Source organism: Physcomitrium patens, chromosome 22 (assembly GCF_059467195.1).
Source record: "Physcomitrium patens ecotype Gransden chromosome 22, ASM5946719v1, whole genome shotgun sequence".
NCBI classification, from domain to species: domain Eukaryota; kingdom Viridiplantae; phylum Streptophyta; class Bryopsida; order Funariales; family Funariaceae; genus Physcomitrium; species Physcomitrium patens.
Genome location: NC_143431.1, coordinates 4,947,038 through 4,971,204, shown reverse-complemented (window position 1 = coordinate 4,971,204; position 24,167 = coordinate 4,947,038). Strand labels below are relative to the sequence as shown.

General features: G+C 32.8%; 1 protein-coding gene across 3 annotated transcripts; it reads right to left on the bottom strand.

Annotated features, from left to right (window-relative positions):
* Positions 1 to 3,498: 3,498 nt before the first annotated feature.
* On the bottom strand, positions 3,499 to 10,419 carry LOC112275328 (uncharacterized). Of its 3 annotated transcripts, none has more exons than XM_024505610.3 (14): positions 9,956 to 10,419; positions 9,238 to 9,328; positions 8,923 to 9,107; positions 8,313 to 8,734; positions 7,975 to 8,184; positions 7,312 to 7,543; positions 6,977 to 7,032; positions 6,374 to 6,779; positions 5,778 to 6,173; positions 5,509 to 5,558; positions 4,719 to 5,349; positions 4,396 to 4,505; positions 4,165 to 4,210; positions 3,499 to 3,934 (listed from the first exon to the last, which is right to left on the bottom strand). In XM_024505610.3, exons 1-14 carry the CDS (start codon positions 9,966 to 9,968, stop codon positions 3,843 to 3,845), a joined length of 2,940 nt encoding a protein of 979 aa, XP_024361378.1. In that variant the 5' UTR covers positions 9,969 to 10,419; the 3' UTR covers positions 3,499 to 3,842. The 3 variants fall into 3 exon arrangements, with proteins under 3 accessions (XP_024361378.1, XP_024361379.1, XP_024361380.1); XM_024505611.3 differs by having other exon boundaries at positions 4,396 to 4,502; positions 9,956 to 10,393; XM_024505612.3 differs by having other exon boundaries at positions 5,907 to 6,173; positions 9,956 to 10,393.
* Between the last annotated feature and the right edge of the window lie 13,748 nt (positions 10,420 to 24,167).

Sequence of the window (24,167 nt, the reverse complement as noted above, 5' to 3'; positions counted from 1 at the left end):
GTTGTGAGTGCTGCCTGCTTTGCCGAGCTTTCCACGGCAGCAAGTAATTTTCCAGACAAGGCAAGGGCGCAACAGAGCGACCGCAGGAAGGGAAGGTAGCGAAGCGAAGAAGTGCAGCACGGCACCAAGTTGCGAGAAGCAACAAAACAGGGGTTGGGGGAAGCCGGGATACCCTGTGAGCTCTCTGATTGGCGCGACCGCATTCTGCCAGCTCAGCTTCTCATCGTAGGATTGGATGTGCACGGGGCCAATAATAAAGCGGGGCCTAGGTCTGGGTGGGACGTGTGATGGGGTGGGAGCGTTGGGAGCTGTGCCCAATGCGAAGCACATGTGTTGCAATTGCATAAGGATGAGGGAGGGGAACATGTTCCCGGTTCCCCCACATGTTCTCGACGCTCATTAACCGTGCTCCTTGAAGAGTTCCCAACGAAGGGGGCGCCACGTGGAGGGCTCCCGGCTTCTCCTGCTCATCGAGGGCTCCGGTTATTGGATGGATGAATGTATGAATTAATGGATAGATGGATGGATGGATGGATGGGTGTGTTATTAGTGGTGCAAATAAAATAATTAGTGTAAATTTTATTTGGGAGCAATGGTTCTCTATATCCTTTGAATTACATTAAATTTGTAACAATTTATAGATAACTTGGAATTACTTTAGTTTAAAATAATAATAATAATAATAATAATAATAAAACTTGCCATTTTACCCTCAGTAATCAATTCAGTGTTCTTCACTTCTTGGATTGTGAAATCAAAATTGGATAATAAAAAAGTTAACAAATTTTTAATGGGTTCAAACATGGTTTATGATAATTATAATTTATGTTAGTCAAACATAATACATCAATTTAAAATATATATATATATATATATATATATATATTGAATATTAATCAGCTATCATTAAGATTCCATTTTCTCCAATAACCGAAAACCTATGAAATGAGTCTTTATAAATATGGGCTGCTTATAATAAAGCTTGTAGGAATAAAAGATTTTAAATGATAAATCTGCAAGTATATGAGTCTTAAACAAAATTTTCTTTTTTCTTTTTTTATGAAATAGTATTTGATGCAAACTTGTCTAATCTCTATAGTTTTTAGAACATAATTTATTTTTTCATGATGATGATTGTAATTCAATGTTACATCATAATATTTTATGAAATTGTGTGCTGAGTAAGACAACAAATATTTTTATGTGTGTAGTTCTTTGATGGGGTGTGCGATGTAAATAAATAATTGAAATTTCTTTCATGATTCTTTTATTTGATCTCGTTTAAATGAGTTGTTTTTCTCTGAAATCCATCAAAAGTCTTAATTAGATGACCAAATTACTGTTCTGGAAAAAAAACATTGATCGTAATCTTGTCAAAATTAGTAAAATTATGAATAGATATTCTTTCAAGTTAGATCTTATTTCTCTGTACATCACAAAATAAAAAGATAACTTAGAAAAAAAAATTCGCAGAAATTTGGTTACCTCGTGTCTTGATAAAAGGGGCAAAAGGCCATTTCTTTATTTGTGTGCTTTGGAATACTTGGTGTAAGTATTATTTTACATTTTTTAATTTCTACAAATATGTATTTGTATATGAGTATATATTTTTATTTTATGTCTTGGTATAGAATCCTTATAACATGGATTGAAGTTGAAAGGCACGCATTTCTTTTAAATCATCGATAACGCTTAGAGTAGGTCCCATTTATGTCATCACCTTGAATAGACGCAATTTTCAACGTGGAGATTCAGTGGCAATCGAGAGCAGAGGGTATCGACAGCGAGACAATGTTGTGTTTCCTTCATGCATGTGGCACTCGACGATATTTTGAGAATGCGGGTTTCGATGTGGTTCAGCATGTGTAGAGATTGATTCAACGTGTTTTTTCCAAGTGTGGTTGCCCACTCTTCCACTGGAAGACAGCAGGTGTTTGACCCATCTGTGTAGGCCTGTTCGATTTCACCAGTCACGATGAGAGAGTGACCAGAAGTGTTGTCTCGGTCCGCGAGCGGCTGAATCGGTGATTATCAAGTGCAGAATGCTGGTTGGTTGAAGGCCTTCGATGTTTCTTCTGAAACCTGGAAGATGCGTATGGGTTTCCGTACGCAAGCATAGATTCTGAGTCGTGGCAAGGCTTCGAGTGAAAAAGACGACGGCGTTTGTGCGAATCTAGACCGATGCCGTGTTTTGTAGTGTGAGAACTCCAATGACGACGGCAGTCTAGGGGTCCAAACGTTGTGAGATGCTCCACTGGAGGACGGTGGATTGTAGTCGGGAATGCCGGTGCCAATCTCGAAACTTGGCTCAGATTTTTCGTTCTTGCTTGCTCACGACGCGTCTCCCCGTTGCGGAGTTGGCAGTTCATACTATCTCGAGCTTTGCGATTGCGCATGTTTACAGATGAACGTCGGAGTTCTGCCTACAGTGGTGCGAGCTAAGAAACGATATCGTCTGTTCGGACGGAAACGCGTGGGCAATATGCAGGAGCTTGCTGACACCAGCGCAGGGCCAGATCTTCACAAGTTCGCATGCATGTCTGCTACAAGCTTTTACTCGTGTTTTGATTGCTCGCTTCTCTAATCTACCGCCATGTTTATGGCAATTCTGATGCAGCATCTCGAGTCGCGTTTCTTCGCCAGGCAGGCTGCTGGCAAAATGTTTGGCTGGTACATCAGGTGTGTTAAGATGTGTATAGATGGGCATGCGGAAGCTATCGAACAGCACCCAACAACGGCGCACAATAGTTGCGGCGAAGCTGCTCATTGTTAACTCTGGCGTAGTCACACAAAGCTTTGTTGCGCATTTGTCTTGTTCGTCTACTTTGTCTCCAGTTTCCTCAAACACGCATTCACAGCATGTATATCGTGGGCACTATTGCATTGCTGAATAAGTCCAATAACCACAAAAAAACGAAGCATCTAAGCTAGTGATTTTGTCAATCTGTTACGTACAAAACAATATTCCGATTGTCTTTCAGTGTATTGAATTTCTGTTGAGCTTCGGAGTACAACTAACGGAATGAAACTGTTGGTGAAAGAGGCTAAAAATAATTCAAAAAGGGACTGAAGTTAAGAAGAATGTTCAAGATACTAGATGGACTAAAAGATTCATGCCTATAGCATTATGGGTTCGCTCTAAGGTCATTCTCTCTATTCTTCATATTTTTAGGACTACAATGCTAATAACATGCACCGAGAGTTGAAACTTATCTTACCAACGTGCGAGTACTAACTACTCATCAATTCAGTTTCTACAAATTAGCATGGAGACATGCAAGGAATGCAAACTGTACTTTTACTGCTGGGGCATTGATTAACAGAACATGAGACGGCAGTTTCACTACCATAATCCTGACATCCATTTGGGACAGTTAGTTTCAAAAAAAATTAAATGATGGAATTTTATTTAGTCATTAACAAGTAATTTGGAGCATTGTCAGTGACTGACATTTTCAGGCCTCAAATGTGGGCCTCAATACGATGACTATTACAACATACACAAAAAAATTAATTGGCATTATTTTTTAACCCCTTTCCCCGGGATGGAATAATCGTATTGAGAGGCAGTTACAGTAGACTATTTTCATATCATTTAAAGATTATTACAAGAGAGTAGGCACCAGTAATGCGTTCTGATTTCCATCCCTGTTGCGAAGCCTTCATTGATAAAGCAATTTACATCCGGGGCATGGCTACCATGAAGTCTTCCACCCTACATACTATGATACAAATGACGGACAGGGCTTTATGTGAGGACGACTCGGGCAAGACGACTTGCGAAAAAATGGAAGTGCTCAGCAGTGACAGATGTGCAGGGGATACGTTACATTCCTTTACAGCTACTTTCCGCAGCCCAACTCTTCCTGGAAAAGAGCATTCCTTTTCGACTGCACTTTGTTCTGGATCCGTGCAGAACGTCTCATTGCTGACCCTACAATGTGAGGACCATTGAAAAATGTGCATCAAAATCAAGGTGAGTAGGGCCGAAGAAATTCCCACATTACAAAAGAAAAAAACAAGAAAGAAAAAGAAAAAAAAAGAAAGAAAAAGAAACAGAAACATTAAGATCAATTCTAGTTATCCGTCAAGAACTATACAAATTTCTCAATGTGCTTTGACCGACCACTGAATTGGCTAGGTCATGTTCGTAAGATATGATACCTGGGGTTGGGGCACCTGCAGCACTGCTGTCCGCTCCTTGTTCACCCTGCAGTCGGCAGCATGTCAACTCCATTGAGCAGAGTAATCTCAAATTAATACGTACAGGAAAAAGCATCAACTTCTACATAGGATCCTCTACATAGTTACATCACCAAAGCGCAGTTACAAAGTATTCAAACTGACGCGGCAATGCAGTGACGTGCACATGAAGAAGAGAACATCGAGAAGCACCTCAATTATCTTCCTCGGCTTGTGGACAGTCTTTGGTTCCAAAACTTCATGCTTTTCCTCTTTGGGTGCAGCCTGTTTCCTGGCAGATGATCTAGTCGTTCTCCTCACTGCTGCGAACTCAATCGCAGCAATGTCAGAATATCCTCATTAATAGCTACAGCTCAAAATGTAAATAATAAGCTAACGAAACCAATTAACACTAAAACCGATTCTCCACATTTTAGGATTAACACAAGGCTCCTTGAGACAAGTCCCTAAGGCCAGTACGAGATTCCAGCGAAAATTCAAAAGACAGTAGAGAAGATAGAAAACGCATAACTCACGTTTTGCTGGACTGCACGTAGAGCTCACACACTTGTCTACAGCATCACAAGTCCCATTCTCAGGATACCTATTCTGGTTCCCTATCTGAGCCTCCAGATACTCAGACAATGGACTCGCCTCCTCTGGCAACTGAGCAGCCAGAAGCTCCTTCAGCTTCGACCCCTTCATTTCCCGCTCCACTATAGCTTTCCAGGAAGGTTTCGGAAGATTCATTCGCGGAGTCACTTCTTTGAATCCTCGCGATGAGCGCTTGCTCTTCGCACTCGACGAGTGCGACGATGGACTGCCACCATTATCCCCAAAGGGTGAGCACGCCGCAATCCCATCAAATGGACCTCTAGGTGTCAAGTTACCTACACTACTAGATCTGCGATGTCGAGCTCTCAGGATCCCGGAACTGGCAGGCTCGCATGGAGTAGCGAAACTTGGAGTGGCAGAAAAGGGCACGGCGTCAACTTTCGATGTCTTGTGCCTCGGGGACACTCTTACAGGCGTAGTGTGAAGGGCTTTGGGGCCCTCGCTTTGCACAGTCGTACGCTCTTCCTGTGCAGTGGATTCTGCTCCAATTGAAATTTCCGGAGGCTTCGTTTTGGCGGAGGACTCCGACTGGCGCGACTCATCCAAAACGGTCTGCAAGCACGTCAAAATCAACAAGTGTTAGAACAGCACTTCGTAGTTGGACTTCACACTGAAGGATGACGAAAAACGCTACACAATACACACATGCATGTTTCAACTAGCAAGTCGCCAACAGATTAAGCGAACTGGTGATGAATTATAGACTGTCACCTCTGTGCCCTCTTCACCGACTTGCGCTGCTACCTTCGATTCTTCAACTACTGCAAGTACGTTGCCCATGCAAAACATCCGCATTAACTCCAAATTAAATAGAACTATCATGAGTCAGATAATCTTAAGTTATCTGCGAAGGATGTCCAAAGTGCAACGCTGGAATCATATGAGATACTACAGATTAGTAATAATCGGCCAGCAATCCATAAGATAATTAATCAATTTTTGTGTGATTGTCGATAAATAAAAAGAAAACAAAATTTAACCTGTAAGCTCCTGTCTTCCTCCAGAAGCTATAACAGGAGCGTCTGTTGCCTCTGGAATGACACCTCCCACAACTGCCAATTGAGAGAACAATTTCACCTTATCCTCTACACTGAGAAGTGAACGTTCACCTTTGCAGTGAACGCTCAAAAGAACAGCATCCGCGCTCAACGTGTGCCTATGATGTCGAGGAACTTTTTCTTCAACGAGCATCAAAGATTGGTTACCCGCACTCTGAGAGCTTTCCCTCCTCTCCTGGCTTGTAACAGGAGAAAGTGAGTCGCTCAACTGGGCGGCACTCGGTTCAGAAGGAGAAAATGAAACATCCTCAGGGAGGATCAGTGATACCACCTCCTGCATTAGGGAATCCACATCCATTTTCTGCACCGCTCCTCTACCTACATCACCACATCATGATACGTAAGAAACCAAGCGGTCCACCCCACACACGACAGACAACCGTTAGATTTAAAACTACAACCGCTGGCACCAAGTGAATTGCCAATGGCCAGCTGACGCAGGCTCATTTACGAAGTTCATGACGATGAACACGACCTCTACTCAACACAAAACATGATAACACCAATAGGACGCTTACAATTAGGGCTGAGGTCCACATTTTCCTCTGTGCGGGTGGATTGAATATCCGGTGTGTCCACTTCAGATGAATCACGATCCAGCCACTCAGAGAGGGAATCCACCGGCATCTCCGCACTACCATTAGCCACTGCGTGCCCCGGTGTGGATGCTCCCTCCAACGCAAGAGGACTATGTTTAACATGAGTAGAAGCTTCCGCGAATATGCATTCGGCTCCGGTTGTTACTTCAGCAGTGCTAGAGACAAATTTGAAACTCGGCGTCACAAGCTCGTCAGTAGTAAGGAATGAGGAACACAATGAAGGCACCGTAGAAGTGAGCTCGCCAGATATTTGCGCGTCGACATGTTCATGAATTGAGGACCCAGTCGTGGACTCGCAAACCACTTCAGATTCTGGAACACAATCCTGCACACGCAAAAATACGTTGTCAAAAGAAAGAGAAATTGTACATAACACCCTCTAATGGACCAGGGGAACTCATGGGAAGGTCGTTGACAGCGAGTGGAAGCGCTAATTAATACGGTTCTATCCGACGCTTAGGTGCAGAACCAAAAGCACATGTGACAGAAGAAGAAACTCAGCAGAAAATAAAGGAAACATACCAGCAAACGTTTCTGAGCCTTCGGTTGGCTAGATTGGATACCAAGGCCTGCCTTCTCTGTAATTTGAAACCAAGTCAGTCAACCCAGAGGAATGACGAGCAAAAACAACTCCCGTAAATTTGACAGGAAAAAGGTAAACTGCTTAACGTAACCAGTGAACGGTATTGAAAACAGACAACCTCGTGGTCAAGGTTTCAGACCAAATTAATACGAGAAAAATCATACCGCCTGCTTATCTTGCCCACTACCCCCAAGAACGACTCACCAATCCAAGAGTCAGACTACAGCGGGTTACATGGTCAAGTAAGGCGACTCAAACGGCTTAACGGACTTACCAGGAGAGTGAGCTACGGCTTGCGATGCTAAAAACTCCAAAGTCTTCTCCAATTTCCGACCATACTCTGCTTTCGCATGCACCGATTTCGAGTTCGGGTCCACAACAGAAAAAGTTGCTGACCTCGCCAACATCCTCCCCATAAAATGTGGACGCTTCGCTGCCACATCCTTCGTCACCGCGCCGCCGTTCTCACTAACAACTGGTGCGACGATTGTGATCTTGCTCACACACTGCCACAAACCCATCCCGCGGTTCACAACACAACTCAAACGTACTCACACCAACATCCTCTACTTTTCATCATCCAACTATGCCCTGCTGCTTTGCAACCTTCAATGCTTACGCCTTTACAGCCCCTTCAACAACGTTTTACTTCAAATCCTGCTCTTGCGGCCCCCACCTTCACTTCTCATTCCCTACTTCCTGCATCCACTTCCACTCTTTCCGTGCACACTCCTACTCCTTCCCCATAATCTACCCGCATCCACAATCGTATCAAGTCATCCCACACCACACAAACACCTCATCCCGCCTGCACTATACACTCTCATCGCACTGTCCAAGCCCTCACCTCGCCCATTCCAACTATTCAGATCACCAACCACCCAAACGCACTCACACTTCCACGCAGCGCCACGCTCATGGAGGGTAAGGAACTCACAGCTGCACCACTATCACCGTTACTCAACACTGCCGCACTCCCATTTGATTCCTCTGATATCGACTCCCCTTCTTCGCCTCCTTCGATCGTCGTCGACGACACCGACACTCCTGCCACTCCCTCGCATTCCTCCACAAGCTGCTGCACGACCTCGTCGCTTGGGTGACCCTCTCCATACCGCTTCAGCTCCACCTTCACCATTTCCCGGGGCTGCATCAAACATCCCCCCGCTGCAATTCATCAGTCACCTCTGCACCACAATCACCCATCACATGCGCATTCAACATGCCACCCCTCGCTCCAACCTCTCCTCCCCCCCCCAATCAGCACCAACGCACCTCCGCTTTCAACCTCACGGCCACCCGTAACAAGTCTACCACCACGTCGTTCTTCTTCTCGCCCTCTGCGAGCTTGATCAGATGCACCCAGTGAGCTGCAGAATACAGCACAGACACACTCCCTGCTGCAGACGCCTCCGCTGGGCCCCGAACCGAACCGTTCTTCGAGCACCAGCATCCTCCCTTGTCCAACGAATACACCCGCGGAGCTCGCGCCGCCACTTGGCTCTTCTGTTCCACCATGCTCGTTTTCGTGCCCACTCGAGGTCGTTTCGCACCCAGAGAGCTGCTGTTCGCTGCCACCTTCTTGGCAGACGTGTCCGCCTTCGGCTCCCTTACAGAAGCGGAAAACACCATGGCAGGTTGAGAAGAATTCAGACTGTCTGCCGAAGGCTTCCTCTGATGACTTGGAGCTGCCCTTCCTGTGATAACCACCGGAAGTTCACTCAGTGACCACCACGGACGGTAACAACCTCCAATCATGTGCAGATCGCATCATATAGAAGCTGAAAACGCTGAACTATGCTGCTCCAGATCCTAAGGTCATCCGTTGCAGGACACCAACATACAAACGTAACACACGATAGTGAAGAGGCCATATGTGATGTACCTGGAATGAAAGGCAGCTTCGTCATGTTCGCTTGGCCAGTCTGCGGCTTGTCTGCGTTGGTGGAGAGGTTTTTCTTCGAAGCGAGGGGAGCAGCGTATCGAGATGGCACAGCTGAGAACTGCTTCAGTGTGCGTGTTACCTTTCGACCATCCGCGATGCTCTTCGCAGTTGAAAGGTGATCTTGGCTGAAATGCAACAGAACCGAGAATGAGCCTGCAACTAGTGGGAAACCACACCAGACTGCCAAATGACTTGGCACACTGCTCCTCGCACGCCATACCTAGCGATTGTGACATAGGATGGTAAATGCATTACCTCTTGTTAAGACCGTTCACACGCCCATTGACATCCTTCAAGGCTCGCTCCTGGCGATGGCTGAAAGTAGCTGCTCGAGTTAATGTAGGGCCTACGTGCACATGCAATCCCTCATGAGAAATTGAAGAAAACGCATGCTTCGAATGTGCTTGCGGTCGGTGGATTTGTATCGCACAAGTCAGAATGAAGCAGCAGAAACTATTAAGAGTCGCGGGTGTAGAGCCCATCAAAATCTTTATGAGTACTAATGTTCTTTAGTAACCCACGCTGTGACCCTCTACCGCGTTCAAAGCAGATTGGTTTCCAATCAGCTGCGTGAGACCGGTATAGAGCGTGAATTTGGCATGTGCAAAGACGCAGAACTCGACTTGAACTCGACAGAGAGTATTTTCACCACGAGCAACTCCATTTTCTGAGATCACGTGACATTTCTAATGGCAACACGACCTTATCAAGAGGTCGCATATTGTTTCCGCGGACGTCATAGGGTCAATTTCCGTGTCACACGAGATAATTTAAATAATGCTCTGCAAACTGAGCCTGCGGATGCTCCCAGTGTGCGAATCATTATAATACCGGGACGGCAACTCTGGGATACATATTAGATAATTGAGGGGAAAGAGAAGTCCACCGACACGCCACAGCAACCACACAGTGCCACATCCCACACCGTAACTGACTGCACAATCGAGGCAGCTATAACCAGGAAGGCGTTTACCTGTGAGCTCCATAGAACCCGCTTCCACAAAAACTCAAGATATTGAAGCTGTCTTCAAGTCAAAACGTAGTAACTACCGCACCACACCACAGCATAGAATCACGAACTCCACTGCTCCAATTGTAATTACAGAAATTGTAGAATGATGGAAGGCAGACCGGGACCGAACCTAAAAGGATGTCTATTACCACTCCTCAGAACACGTAGGACTTCTTGACCAATTCAAAACACCCTATACAAACCCCTCAAACTTGACAGAAAAACAAAAAATTTACGCAAAATCACAGTCTAATACCAATTCCGCAAACGCAACTTGAACAGAATTGCCTCGACTAGAAAAAAACAGAGACAAGCATTGACACACCAACAGCTAAATCCAAAACGGAATTAAACACTCGACTACACTTCAAACTAGCTACAACACACACTACCGCTCACCGCTACAGAGTATGAAGGATCGTTGAGTAGAGAAACACGAAGGAATAGACGGGCAGCAGCAGCTACTGCCATGGCGGGGTCGCGGTGCGCGCGCAAGATGGCGCCGGTCCCCATCCACGTCCCCAAAATTTGAAATCCACATCCGGAAAAGGGTAGTTGTGATGGAACTGACCGTTGGGAACGCGCGTTCATGTCGGGGTCCAGAAAACTTTCCCGAGCCTCGGTTTGAAGCGCCGTTTGCTTCGCCCAGTTCCAAACTGGGACGCTGGAGTCCCTCTCAAGCTGTAGTTTGTATTTTGTACTAGCGGAGTGCCCAAGGTCGTTGCGACTTCCAGAACTTTTGAAATTTGAAGTTGGGACTCGTGTATTATTAGAGTTATGAGATTGCAGACTGATTCTAAATGTGGTGGCGGCAGTATCATGAGTGTAGCAAGTTTAGACATTTTTATCGTCAGTTGGTCTGAAGTGAAGGTTTCGTGACTATCATACATTTTTTATATTTTTTATATTTTTAACATCTTGAAGTAGAAGCAAGATCTGTAGCGACAAAAACATTGAGCTGAAGGTATGGGCTGGGCTTTAATATTTTAAGTAACAATGAAGAATAAAATTAGTGACAATAGTAATGTCATGTTTGATTAGTATAGTGACCTTTACAGTCTTGTTTTATAAAGCGTATTTCTTAAGAATGGGCTTTGTAATCCAACAATCAAGTGATTTTATTGTTTCCAATATTTATAAAATATTGCCAAGAAAATACAAAGAAATTAGTAATTGCAATGAGATTGTAAGTTGAATTGTAAGAGTTCGAAAAGATTGTTATAATTAGATAAAATAATGACCTATTACTCATTTTGTACATATATTGAGTAAAACATTGAGTAATAAATAGACCTTAGATTAATACACAAAAAAAAAACTTATATTTAAAATAAATTAATTAATGATGGACTTGCAAGTCTTAGATACTTAAATTATATCAAATATCATTCTAAAACATCTATTCTAAATAGACATTGTCTAATTCCACTTTCTACATAGAATGCTATATATTATAAATTATATAAAATAATCCTTTAATTTTATAAAATAATTTCTAAATTTCTAATTATAATAAATAATATTTTCAAATAAAATTTCTTAATATTTGGAATTTAAATCAGAAAAAAATCAATTTTTATATGTTAAATAATAATGTGATTTTAAAACTTTAAAAAATAATAACTTGCATTATACACGTGCATTTAAAGATGAAAAGTTAATTCATACTACCACTTTAAATTATAGGTCAAACATACAATTGTTTTGCAAATTTTTTATTAAAATATACTAAGTTCTACAATAAATTTTATCTTATATAAAAAAAATTCAATTGTTAGTTTTCATATCATATTTTAGATAAGATTTACATAATTGAAAGCAAATAGAAACTATTTATATGCAAAAGAAGAAAAAAATATGATTGTTGTGGATCAAATAGGAAATAAAAGCATCAATTTATTTTATTAAAGCTTTGTTGGTTACATGTAAGTACATAAAAAAAATAAAAAAAACAGGACACTACTTTGTAATAAAATGTAGTACGTGCAAATTTTAAAAAAATACAAGAAAAAAGATATTCCTCGCTTATTGCAACATACTCTTAAATCCAGAATTAAGATTCGACAAAAGTATGCTTAAAGATTCCTTGAATAATTTTTTAAATAAGAATCTTAAAAATTAATATATGAAATACTATTTATGAATACAACCTTCTTAATAACATTAATACTATTATTTTCATACAAACTTAGAAACAATGACTTTATAAACCTATAATACAAGATTCATAAAAACATCTCTTTTGTAAGTAGTATAAAGAAATCATGCTTGATTTTTTTTTCCATTAAATAATAATCAAAACAGAAATAGAAATCTTTAGATTTTATATCATATTTTATAGTTACTAAAAATAATCCTGTAAAATATACCAATTACTATAAGACAGGTCATAAATTCCTTCACTTTGCTTGAAGTACCATATTATGCCACAACTAATTTGCATCTAATATAAAGTTTTTTAATAACATTCATCTTTATAATATTTTAGGTTTTTTTAGAAATCAATTAAAACATTCAAATATATTAGTTTTTAAGATTAAAAACAAAAAGGTTTTAAACAAGGCCAAAATATTTTTTTAATACATATTCAATTTTTTTCTGTAGCTATTTACTTATTTAAAATCAAACATTTAGATTAGAAATTAGTTATTAGTTGTTTAAAAAGACAATAAAGAAAAAAACAATTGGCTTCCATATATCCTAGTATAGAAATTTTTAAGTTTTAAATTTAAACTTCTATAATATTTTTTTATATTTTTAGAATATAAATTTTAATTTTTTAAATTTAAATTAATTTTATTTATGAATCTAAATTCTTAAATCTTTAAATTTAAAACTCCAAAATATAATGCTATAGTAAATCCAAATTTGGTGATTTCAAATAATATTTTTATTTTTCTTTACTATGACTTTGTTTAATTTAAGATATATACTTAGTTTCTATAGAAATTTTGACTACACACTAAATAATTGCAAGGAATTAATTTTTGCATTAGACATTAGAAAGAAGGCATATACATATAGTTAATATTTATTTGAATAAATTGTTTTAATAGATTCATAGAATTTCAATAAATTTACTTAATTTGATAATTCAAAAGAAAATTGATGACATGGAGAAGATATCAATTGATAAAAGTCTCTCAAAAGAAGATACTATATTTTAAAACAATATGGAGTGGTTTAACATATCAATGAATATGTCAAGTTAAAGTTAAAAATTTCACCTATTTCTAAACTAAAATCTTTTTAAATAGTATAGATTATTTTTAATGTCTAAAAGAATATATATAATATATATTTAAATTTAAATTAAAAATAAAAATAACTTTTTTAACAAAAGACATTATGTCTTACATTCCATCTTGCTATCACTTCCAAGTAAGTAAGGTAAGTAAGTAAGTAAGGTAAGTAAGTAAGTAAGGTAAGTAAGTAAGGTAAGTAAGTAGGTAAGGTAAGTAAGTAAGTAAGGTAAGTAAGTAAGTAAGGTAAGTAAGTAAGTAAGGTAAGTAAGTAAGTAAGTAAGGTAAGTAAGTAGGTAAGGTAAGTAAGTAAGTAAGTAAGTAAGTAAGGTGGCCAACAAATAGAGATATAGAATCTTTTGTCTATACTTAATTCTATTAGTGACAAGAATTCAAAGAATGTAATTAAACAAGTAAAACATGTCTCAAAGAAAATATCATAAATAAATAGAAATATATATATATATATATATATATATTCAAAAAAAATGAATATTACCAAAGACAAGAAAACTACAAATTTTTCGAATTAGACAAGAAGCAAGAAAAGAGTTGATAAGAGTAAAAAAGACTTAATTCTTGATTCTATATATATTATCTAACTAAGAAACTATGTAACAATATTCTATAAATCATCCAATATATATTCAACTTGCAAATCATGTGTCTAACTTGTAAGGTAAGTTTCAAATATGTGTGCTAGAAGGCCAATTTATACAACATGTAGCCAAGATGTGCAACACATAGCCAATTTTTTAGCCAAATTTTTAACCTATTAAGTACCTACAAATACTTAAAAAGTCAAATTGGTATTTATATAGCTTCTAAAAATCTTTTCCATAAGATATTCTTAAATTAATTTATTTCTACTTAATTTCTTATATCTAAGTAAATTCTAATATATATATATATATATATATATATGTTTGTAATATTACCTTGCTATCTAAAGATAAATTCTATAAAGAATATTGATCACATGTTAAAAAAATATAAGATGCTACAAATTGAATTTTTTATATACTTTGATCTCTATTTTCTTCAAAAATAGTTAAAAAGTTTTTTCAATCATTAATAGTGTTTTATTATCATAGACATAACTATTACAGGAAATTTCTTAAATAAGATGAGTTAGATAGTAATAAGTAAAAGTGAATAAGTTATACAATATCCTATAAAAAAAACTTCTTAGAAGCTCTATAGATGCCAATTTTACTTTATATGTGTTTATAGATAACTGATAAGTTAAAAATTTAACTAATGGTTGGTCAAATATTACACATGTTGGCTACATGCATTATAAATTAACTATATGGTGCATACATGAGAAACTTGTATTGCATGTTAGATACATATCATATAAGTTGCACATATTTTAAAGGTTTTGTAGAATATTGCTATGCAACTCTTAATTAGATAGTATAAATAGAAACAAAAAAATACCTTCTTCACTCTTGTCAATTCAATGCTTGTTCATTGTCTAATTTCAAGAATTTTTAGTTTTTTAGTCTTTGGCTGTAGCTACACTAGTTTTTTATTGAATTTATATATATTTATTTATTTTTTGTCACTTTTCTTTGATATATATCTATTTTTTTATTGATATTCTTTGAGTTCTTATCTTTGAAAAATTTGTAAGAATATATTTGTAATATAAAACTTTATCTTTTCTTGATTAAGAGTAGATTATTGTTTTTTTTTTTAATAAGCATAAGCTTTTTTTTTAGAAGGTGTGGATTATCTACCTCTAAACTGATATTATTCTTGAAATTTTCTTTCTTCTTAAGTCATTTCTTTTACTTGTCTAAAGTAATATTAGACATTTTATTTTGTATTATGTTATTATAGCAAAGCTTGTTGAAATGGAAAGTACAACAATTCAAATGTAAGAGCAAAATAGATGAATGAATGCTTGTAATGTATCAACTCAATTTACCACTACAAAGATAAATAAGAATGATTAGAAACAAAGATATATACATATATATATATATATATATATATATATATATATGATTTTAATTATTTTATTATTTACATAAAATTATTTTACTTCTTTTATAATAAAATATTATTTAAGAATCAAAGAATCAAGAATTACCTTGTTTAAAAAGTTTGTTGATATAAGATCAAAGTTTTGAAGATTTATCAATCAAATAAAATTGGCGATGGAGCTTTACTTTCAAAATTATCCAAATCTAGGATGACAAGTTATTTTTATCAAAATATTACTTTTAAGTTTAATTTTATCATGGTTTTTATCCTTTTTTAAAAAATATAATTTAATATTTAATAATTTGAAGGCTTATTTGGCAAAATTTTGATCAATGTATGAAAAATATGATGCAATTTTTATTGCAACCAACAAGATTTGTATTTGTGACATAATAATTATTTTATATGCTTCATAATTTTGACAACTTGTAACTAATATCTAGTAAAATGATGTTGCACTCATTAGCCAATTAATTTGCAGATTATTACATGAAATAAAGAAAATGATGCTAAACTTATTTAATCCTCAAGCATCAAATCAAGTAATTGTCTTTGTTGTAAAGTATGATATTTTTCGTTTTGAATTTTAATTTAAGAACCATGTAAGTGAACTTCAATATTTTTATAATTCAATAGAAAAATCAATTTTTTTCCAATACATAAATTTAGAAGTTCAAGATATATAAATTAATTTTATATATTTTAGATCTCCTATTTAGAAAAAAAAAAAAAAAAAAAAAAAAAAAAAAAATTGACATTAACTAGAAGAATTGTGCTTATATTATAGAGTATCTTGAAGGTATTTTTAGTCCAATTATTATTTATATACATCACAATAAATTTAAGTATATTATATGAAGATGAATTTTGAATTATTGTCAAGTTTGTTATTGCATGTCTTTTTAAGATTTGTATTCAATATTACTTATTGGCCAAGAAACTAAGAAGATTTGTTTGGTGTCTTTACTAGATATTTTTATGTTATGCCAAAAGAAAAAGATATAACTTTTAATTAAGTATAAAATAATTTTTTTGAAGTCAAAGTAATTTTATCTTCAAAAAATAAAATCAATTGTCATTTTTGATTCAACCTTCTATGCTTAAGTTTAATGAAAAATATCTTTATATTTTCTTATTTATAATATTAAAAATAATTCTTATGAATCTCATAATACTTTTAAATTTTAATTTAAAAACAATCTATTTTATTTAAAGAAACATATTTTTGTTCCAAAAGATGAAATACAATTACGTGTTCTTCAAGTTCATTACAATTTATTATTTGAAAGTTATATTGGATATAATAAGACCTTAAAGTTAATCTTAAAAGATTTTTAGTAGCATCATATGTGAAAGGTAGTAAAAGACTTTGTACAAACATGTGATTAAAAATTCCTTATCAAAAATCTTATAGGTTTTTTCAACTATTCCATATACCAATATAACTATGGTCTTTTATTTCTATAGATTTTATTATAAATTTTCCAATTTCAAGCTGTTAGGACTCTACATATATGATAATATATTATTTCATTAAGGTAACATATTTTATATTATATATAAAATCCATCAAAAGTGAAAGAAAAAATAATTTTTTTCTTAATAATATCTACTACTATCATAGAATATCAAGAGATATAATATCAAATAGAAATATTTAATTTAAATTAAATTAATTTTTTTTGAATATGTCTAATTTTAATATATCTAATTATTATCTTAAGATTGATGGATAAATAAATTGGATAAATTAAGTAGTAAAGTAGTTTTTGAAATATACTATATTATGGACATACATATTTACCTAAATAAGAAGTGAACACATTTTGGAGGTCCTATAGGATGTTGTCATTTAGCTCTTAGTATATATAGGAGCTAAATAAAGCCTTCATCACTCTTGCCAATGTCTTTGTAGTCTTTAGTCTTTTTTTAAGTCTTTTTAGTCTTTTTTTCTTTAGTAATAGTTATTCTAATTTAATATTATACCATCTTTGTATGATTTTTTAGTCTTTTTATCTTTAGTAATAGCTATTCTAGTTTAATATTATACCATCTTTGTATGATTTTTTAATCTTTTTGGATGATACGAGAGTGTACTAATTTTTTAGTTTTTTTGAGATTCATATCTTTCATAATTTGACAAGTGTGTTAATTTTTTGTCTTTATTTTTTGTTAAATGTGGGTGGATTATTCCACTTCTATTGTTGTATTTTGAAGGTTGTAGAGTATCCACCTTGAAATTTATTTTTAAATTTTTAACATTGATTTTTTTTTATTAAAGAAAGTAGATTATCCATCATTGTAGAAACTTTCATTTGATATTAGAAGTTGTAAATTACTCTCTTATAATTTATTTTTTTTATATTTTTTTGAGTTGTTTATGAAAAAAAAATTATAGATGCTACACTTGGCGGAAGTAAGAATAGATTTGCAACTATTATGGATACTTATAGAAGATATTATTAATAAAGTTTTAAATCTATGCAAAGAAGTTGTACAAATGAGAGAAGCAAGTAAATCAAATTCATAACTAAATCAAATAAATCTTATAACTTTAAATATGAGAGATGCAAGGATAAGTATGTCCAAAAAGTTCAATGGAACAAAATTAAAATTTTGGGGATTTCTACAATAAGTAAATTTTTATCTAAAGTTGCATCCTTTTTAATATTTTGATGGATTTTTACAAGTTAGATTCATAGGTATAATTTTTTCTAAGAGTATTCTTTCTTATTTTGTACCTTTGATAGAAAAAAATTAATGTCTTTTCTATGATTTGAATTAATTCTTAAAAGTATTTATGGCCACTTTTATAAATAAGAATTGAAGGATAGAAAAAACCAAACTTATATCTTTACAATAAAGATCATGTTCAACTATTATATATGCTATAAAATTCCAAAATCTTGCTTGTAACATAGATTGGAATAACAAAGCTCTTATCAATCAATTTTGATATGGATTAAAAGATAGTGTTAAAGATTTAATGTTTACAATGCTAAGAACATGCGCATTGAAAGAATTTATTGCTTAAGACATTGCATATGACAATTAATTCATAGAAAGATATCAAGAACAAAGATTTGATTAAAGAAGTTTAAATCAAGCCATGACAATAGTCTTTAAGTTTACAAAAGCTTATTCATTAAGACTAAAACTTATACAAATTAACACCATACATTTCAAGTCTCTTATTGAGCAAAAAAAAACTTGATATAATCAAAAATATTTATGCTTATATTGTTGAAAACCTAAGCATAGTGCTCAATATTTTTCAATGAAGTGAATCAACTACAAAATGAGGAGCACAATTTCCAAAAAAGTTAGTATGTCAAAAAATATATTTTTTCAGCTACAATAAAGATTAAGTGATTGAAATCTTACGTATCTTAAAGGTCATATTTTTTTCTCAAATCTCCTACCTTATATTATAATAGAAGTTTATTTCGAGCCAAAAAATCACAAGGTCTTTGCTTTAGTAGATTTAGGAGCAATAACTTGTTTTTATAGACAAAGCCTTTGTTAAAAAATAAGAAATATTTTTAGTCAAGAAAAATAAACTTACCTATATAGAAGTCGTAGATGGTCATTTGTTATTCTCTAGAGACATTATCTATAAAACAATTCTTTTAGATGTAGTAACTAAAGATCATAATAGCTTAATAATATTCAATGTCATTAGATCCCTATACAATTTAGTTATTTTAGGATTATTATGGCTAAAGAAGTATAATCTTCAAATAGATTTTCTTTCTTGTAATCTTGATTTTTTCTAAAGTTTAGTCTAAAAGCTTACTATTTGAATACAAATCCATAAATGTAATACAACCAAATTTTTATTGGTAGATGCAAGAGCTTTCATACATGCTACAAAAGAAAGATTAATTTTTACTATATATATTATACCTATTTTTGATGGAAAATAGACTTCAAATAGCATTCCAAGCAAATATTAAGATTATTAAGATGTTTTTGAGAAGAAAAAAAATACAAATATTCTTTAAGAACATCATCTCTATGACTATTCCATTGATCTTTAAGGTAAAACTTAACTATCATTTGGACCAATCTATAGTTTATTACAAAATAAGTTAGTTGCACTTGAGGAGTATATTAAAAAAAACTTAGCTAAAAACTTCTTAAGCCATTTTAAATCTCTAGTAAAAGTTCATATCTTATTTGTGAAGACTTACAAATAAGATGACTTTCAGACTTATGAATGCACCAATTGCATTTCAACATCTAATCAATAATGTCTTTTGTAAGTTTCTTAATGATTTTATTATCTATTATTTAAATCATATTTTAATCTATTCTAAGAACATAGGAGAGTTATATTATACATCTAATATGTACAGACAAACTTGAATAAAGCAAAGAAGTTGAAATATCATTTGAAGCCTTGAAGGCATCATTTATTTTTGTATCAATTTTTTATTGTATTAAATTTTTTAAGGCATTTTTTGTAGAAATAGATGCATCAAATTTTATTATGGATACAAAGTTGTCACAAATGAAAGAAAATGATAAATTCTATTTGATAGCTTTTTATTTTAAGAAATTTTTAGTAGCTAAGATTAACTATGAGATACATGACAAATAACTTCTTCCAATTGTGGATTTATTTCAAGAATGATGTCATATAGAAGATACTTTTAGTCAAATCACTATACAGATATAGATTTGATAATAATCTTTATATAAAGTTGAGGTCCTTGTGATCTGTATATAATCTTTACATAAGATCTTCTACATAGTTACATCACCAAAATATAGAGACATGTAATTTTTAAAAAAAATTGCCAATTATTATCAAATCTTTATAAAAAAGGACCTTGTGATAAAGATTATATACAGATCACAAGGACCTCAAGTACTCATGTTAGCATGTATTTTGGATCACAGCCAAGCTTGTTAGAACCTATTTTTATAAAGATTTTATTTCAAGTTCATTTATTGACTCAAAAAACAACAAGATTTATTAGACATTTTCATATTACATGAAGTCGTGCTTGATAATGCATCGAGCACTTGGCTATAGAAGGTAGAAGAAAAATTGCAACAACAAGATCCTAATAACTCTACTAAAATCCTAAATAAATTTTAATTAAACTTTAATAATGCTAATCAAAATTTAATCAAATTCAAAAGAAATCTTAAAGAAATTTGAAAAGAAACATGAAGAAATCTTAAAAAAAACTTCTAAAGAAATTATAAAGAAATTGAATAAATAACAATTAGATCTTTAAAAAATCCTAAAGAAATCCAAAAGAAATTCTAAAGAAATATTAGAGAAATCTTAAATAAATCTCAAAAAAATCCTAATCAAATCATATTTTAATCCTAATTAAAATTCTAATGGACCTTAATTAAATTCTAAGTCAAATCCTAACTAAATCCTAAATCCTAATCAAATTTTAAACAAATTTTAAATCTTAAATCCTAAATTAAACCTTACATAAATTCTAAATCTTAAACCAAATTCTAGAAAAATCTTAAATCTTAAACTAAACCTTAGACAAGTCCTAAATCTTAAATAATTCCTAAACTCTAAACTAAATCGTAGACAAATCCTAAATCCTAAACCAAATCTTAGATAAATCCTAAATCCTAAACTAAACCTTGAAGAAATCCTAAGTCCTAAATAAATCCTAAATTATAAACCAAATTATAGACAAATCCTAAATCTTAAACCAAATCCTAGACAAATCTTAAATCCTAAACTAAACCTTAGACAAATCCTAAATCTTAAATAAATCCTAAATCCTAAACCAAACTGTAGACAAATCCTAAATCCTAAACCAAATCTTAGATAAATCCTAAATCCTAAACTAAAACTTAAACAAATCCTAAATTATAAACCAAATTATAGATAAATCCTAAATATTAAATCAAATTCTAAAAAAATCCTAAATTCTAAATCAAATCCTAATCAAAACCAAATTAATTCAAACTAATCCTAAAATAAGTTAGAAACTCAATATCTATTGACTAAACCATTGATGTTGCTTAAAAATTTATACACCTTTCAACCTCTTAGTTAAAAACAAGTGCAACAAATTTGAAGATAATTATGCTTACAAAATAGAAGAAAAATCCTAGAATCTACTTGGATATTAGTGAGCCTCCTACTCTAATTTAAATATTGAACTTTCAATGCCAATATCTCCTTTTTGAATCATCAAAATTCTTCCAAAATTCTTTTAAATTGTTGAAAATTAAGTCTAGTCTCTACACAAAAAAAAATTCACTTCAATCTAATTGACATATTGCTAAACTTAAAAATACTCATTGACCTTCAAACTCCAATTTCTAAGACCTCAATCTACAAAAACTTTTACATACTTTGATCTAATCGTTTGATTGACCTTAAAATTTGTACACACATTTGTAACTAGTACATCAACACTCTATCCAAAATTTATCTATATGCATACCACAAAACTCAAAAAACCCTCAAATGTATAAACAAAGTTTTATTTCTTAAAATCTAAATTAACTAAGAATATCATTAAATTTGAAAATTCTCCCAATAGTAAATATTAACTTGATTGATGTAAATCCAACACCTAAAAATCTCTTTATAACTCTGATTTTAAATTCCACTCTCTAATTGACCAAAGAACCTCAAAGTCATTATAGGTACGTGATTTTGTACTTTGAGATTTGATTTCAATCCATATTCATAACCGATCTTCTTTGACTAATAAATCTTCACTTCTTGAGGTAAACTTTGCTAAAATCTACTTTTAATTCTTTCCTATACATGATTATATCATTTTATTTTCCAATCTACTTTATTTTGCCTTATTTATAGTCCTACAAAGTATATATAATTCAATTAAAGGTCAAACTTGATTGAATCATAAAAGGGCAATAATAGTACCTTTTAGTTTTACTATCTTTTTTACTATTATCTATTATCTAAGATAATTTTTTATAATATTTTAAAATGGGATCTTCTATAATATTATATTTTTTTTCTCTTTCATTCATTAACCATGTTACATCACAACAACATTCTTTCAAAATATTTTTATCTTTCATCCAAAGAAAGAAATGTAGTTTTTGATCATTAAAAAATAACTCTCTTAAAGTTAGAGCATTTTCATCTTTGAGTAATAAAATCAATATTAATTATTAATTCAAACTTACTCAAGCAAATTCAATCAAGTTTGTCCTTTGATCTTCTTATTTATGATATTAAGAATAATTTTTCTAAATCTTATGATTTTTTTAGGTTTGAATTAAAAATAATCTATTCTATTTTGAGAAATAATTATATTTTTTTTGAAGACAAAGCATAATTTTTTATTTTTTAAACTTGACACAATAATCCAACAACTAGATATTTTAAATAAAATAAGATTTTGGAACTAATATTGAAAGTTTTTTAGTGGCCTCAAAATATAGAAGATAGTCAAAGACTTTGTACACTCATGTAATATTTATTTAAGTTAAAAAAAAATTCTCATCATTGATTTTATAGACTTTATTAGCCATTATTTATTATCATAGTCTTTTGTTTCTATGGATTTTATCATAGATCTCTTAATCTCAAGTTTGTATGATTTTATATTTGTGATAGTAGATCATTTTGTCAAGATGGTACATTTTATACCATGTACAAAATTTTATTAGTAGTGAAAAAATCGCTAAGTTTTTTCTTAATAATATCTATTATTATCATAGATTATCTTAGAATATTATATCAAATAGAGAGACTCAATTTGTATCAAGATTTTAAAGATAGATTTAAAACTATACTAGATTTTTCATCCTCAAACCAATAAACAAACATATATAAGGATTTAGAATATTTTTATTACATTTTGGATGCTCTTTGGTACTTAGGACTCATTTGTTGATGTAATTATTCTTATAGGGACAAATTTATATATATATATATATATATATATATATATATATAAAAAAAAATTAGTGCTTTTCTATCTTGAGACTTGATTGAATAATTAGTGATAGTTAAAAGCCTAACAATTTCTTAAGGCAAATTCTCACTATCTCAATAATAGATGTCTATTGCAAGAAGCAACTTTAATTCTACGTTGGCAATAAGATATGATTACTTTGTCATAATATCAAGACTAATTGCCCTTGTAACAAGTTCGATAACCATAGGCTTAAATCATTTTTTATTTGTGAACTAATCAATCCAGTTACTTATTAATTATATTTATCAAAGTCTATAAAGATCTATTTTGTATTTCATATGTCTCATCTTAAATCATATAAGATAATAAATATCTAGGAACAAAAAGAAATGCGGTTTCTTCCTATAAAAGTGGATAATAATCAAGAATTTAAACTAGAAGGAGTCTTGGATTTAAAATAATACTAAAATAAGTTAGAATATTTTGTTCACTATTACAAATATTATATTAATAAATATATGTAGAAATTAGCTAAGAATCTTGAAAATAAAAGAAAGAAGGTTGATGCTTTTTATTGACAAAATTTATCAAAATCAAGATGAAAAATAGCAAATCTTAATTGTAAATAAAATTTAGTTTAGAAAAGATAGCATTTAACCTTTTATCTTTGTTTGTAGTTTACATGTTTTTGTAGAACTAAGGAGATGAAAAATCAACAACCAATAGATTCAATTCAAGAACTATCATTTGCTAATTTATTAGATAAGATATTGCCATTATCATAGCCTTTAAGATAATGTGATTGAAATAAAGACCTCTAAGAATGAAAAATTCTTCTTTAAATAGATGTAGAGATATAATGTATTTGATATTATGACCTTAGAAGAGATTCTCAATGTTTGGTGAATTTATTGGAGGTAGAAACAACTCTTGATGGTCTTACAAATGTTTTATTTGAAGGAAGTTATAAAGGCATCAACAACAATCAAATAACAAGGTGAACTTTGATCTCTAAAATGAAACAATATCAATGGCTAAAAGGAC

What these genes read in the sequence shown, in the direction of transcription:
- LOC112275328 (XM_024505610.3), bottom strand. An exon ending in AGCCGTAGCTCACTCTCCTG is followed by an intron (nt 7,033 to 7,311) that starts GTAAGTCCGTTA and finishes TTCAAATTACAG; the next exon opens with AGAAGGCAGGCCTTGGTATC. An exon ending in AGGCTCAGAAACGTTTGCTG is followed by an intron (nt 6,780 to 6,976) that starts GTATGTTTCCTT and finishes TTGCGTGTGCAG; the next exon opens with GATTGTGTTCCAGAATCTGA.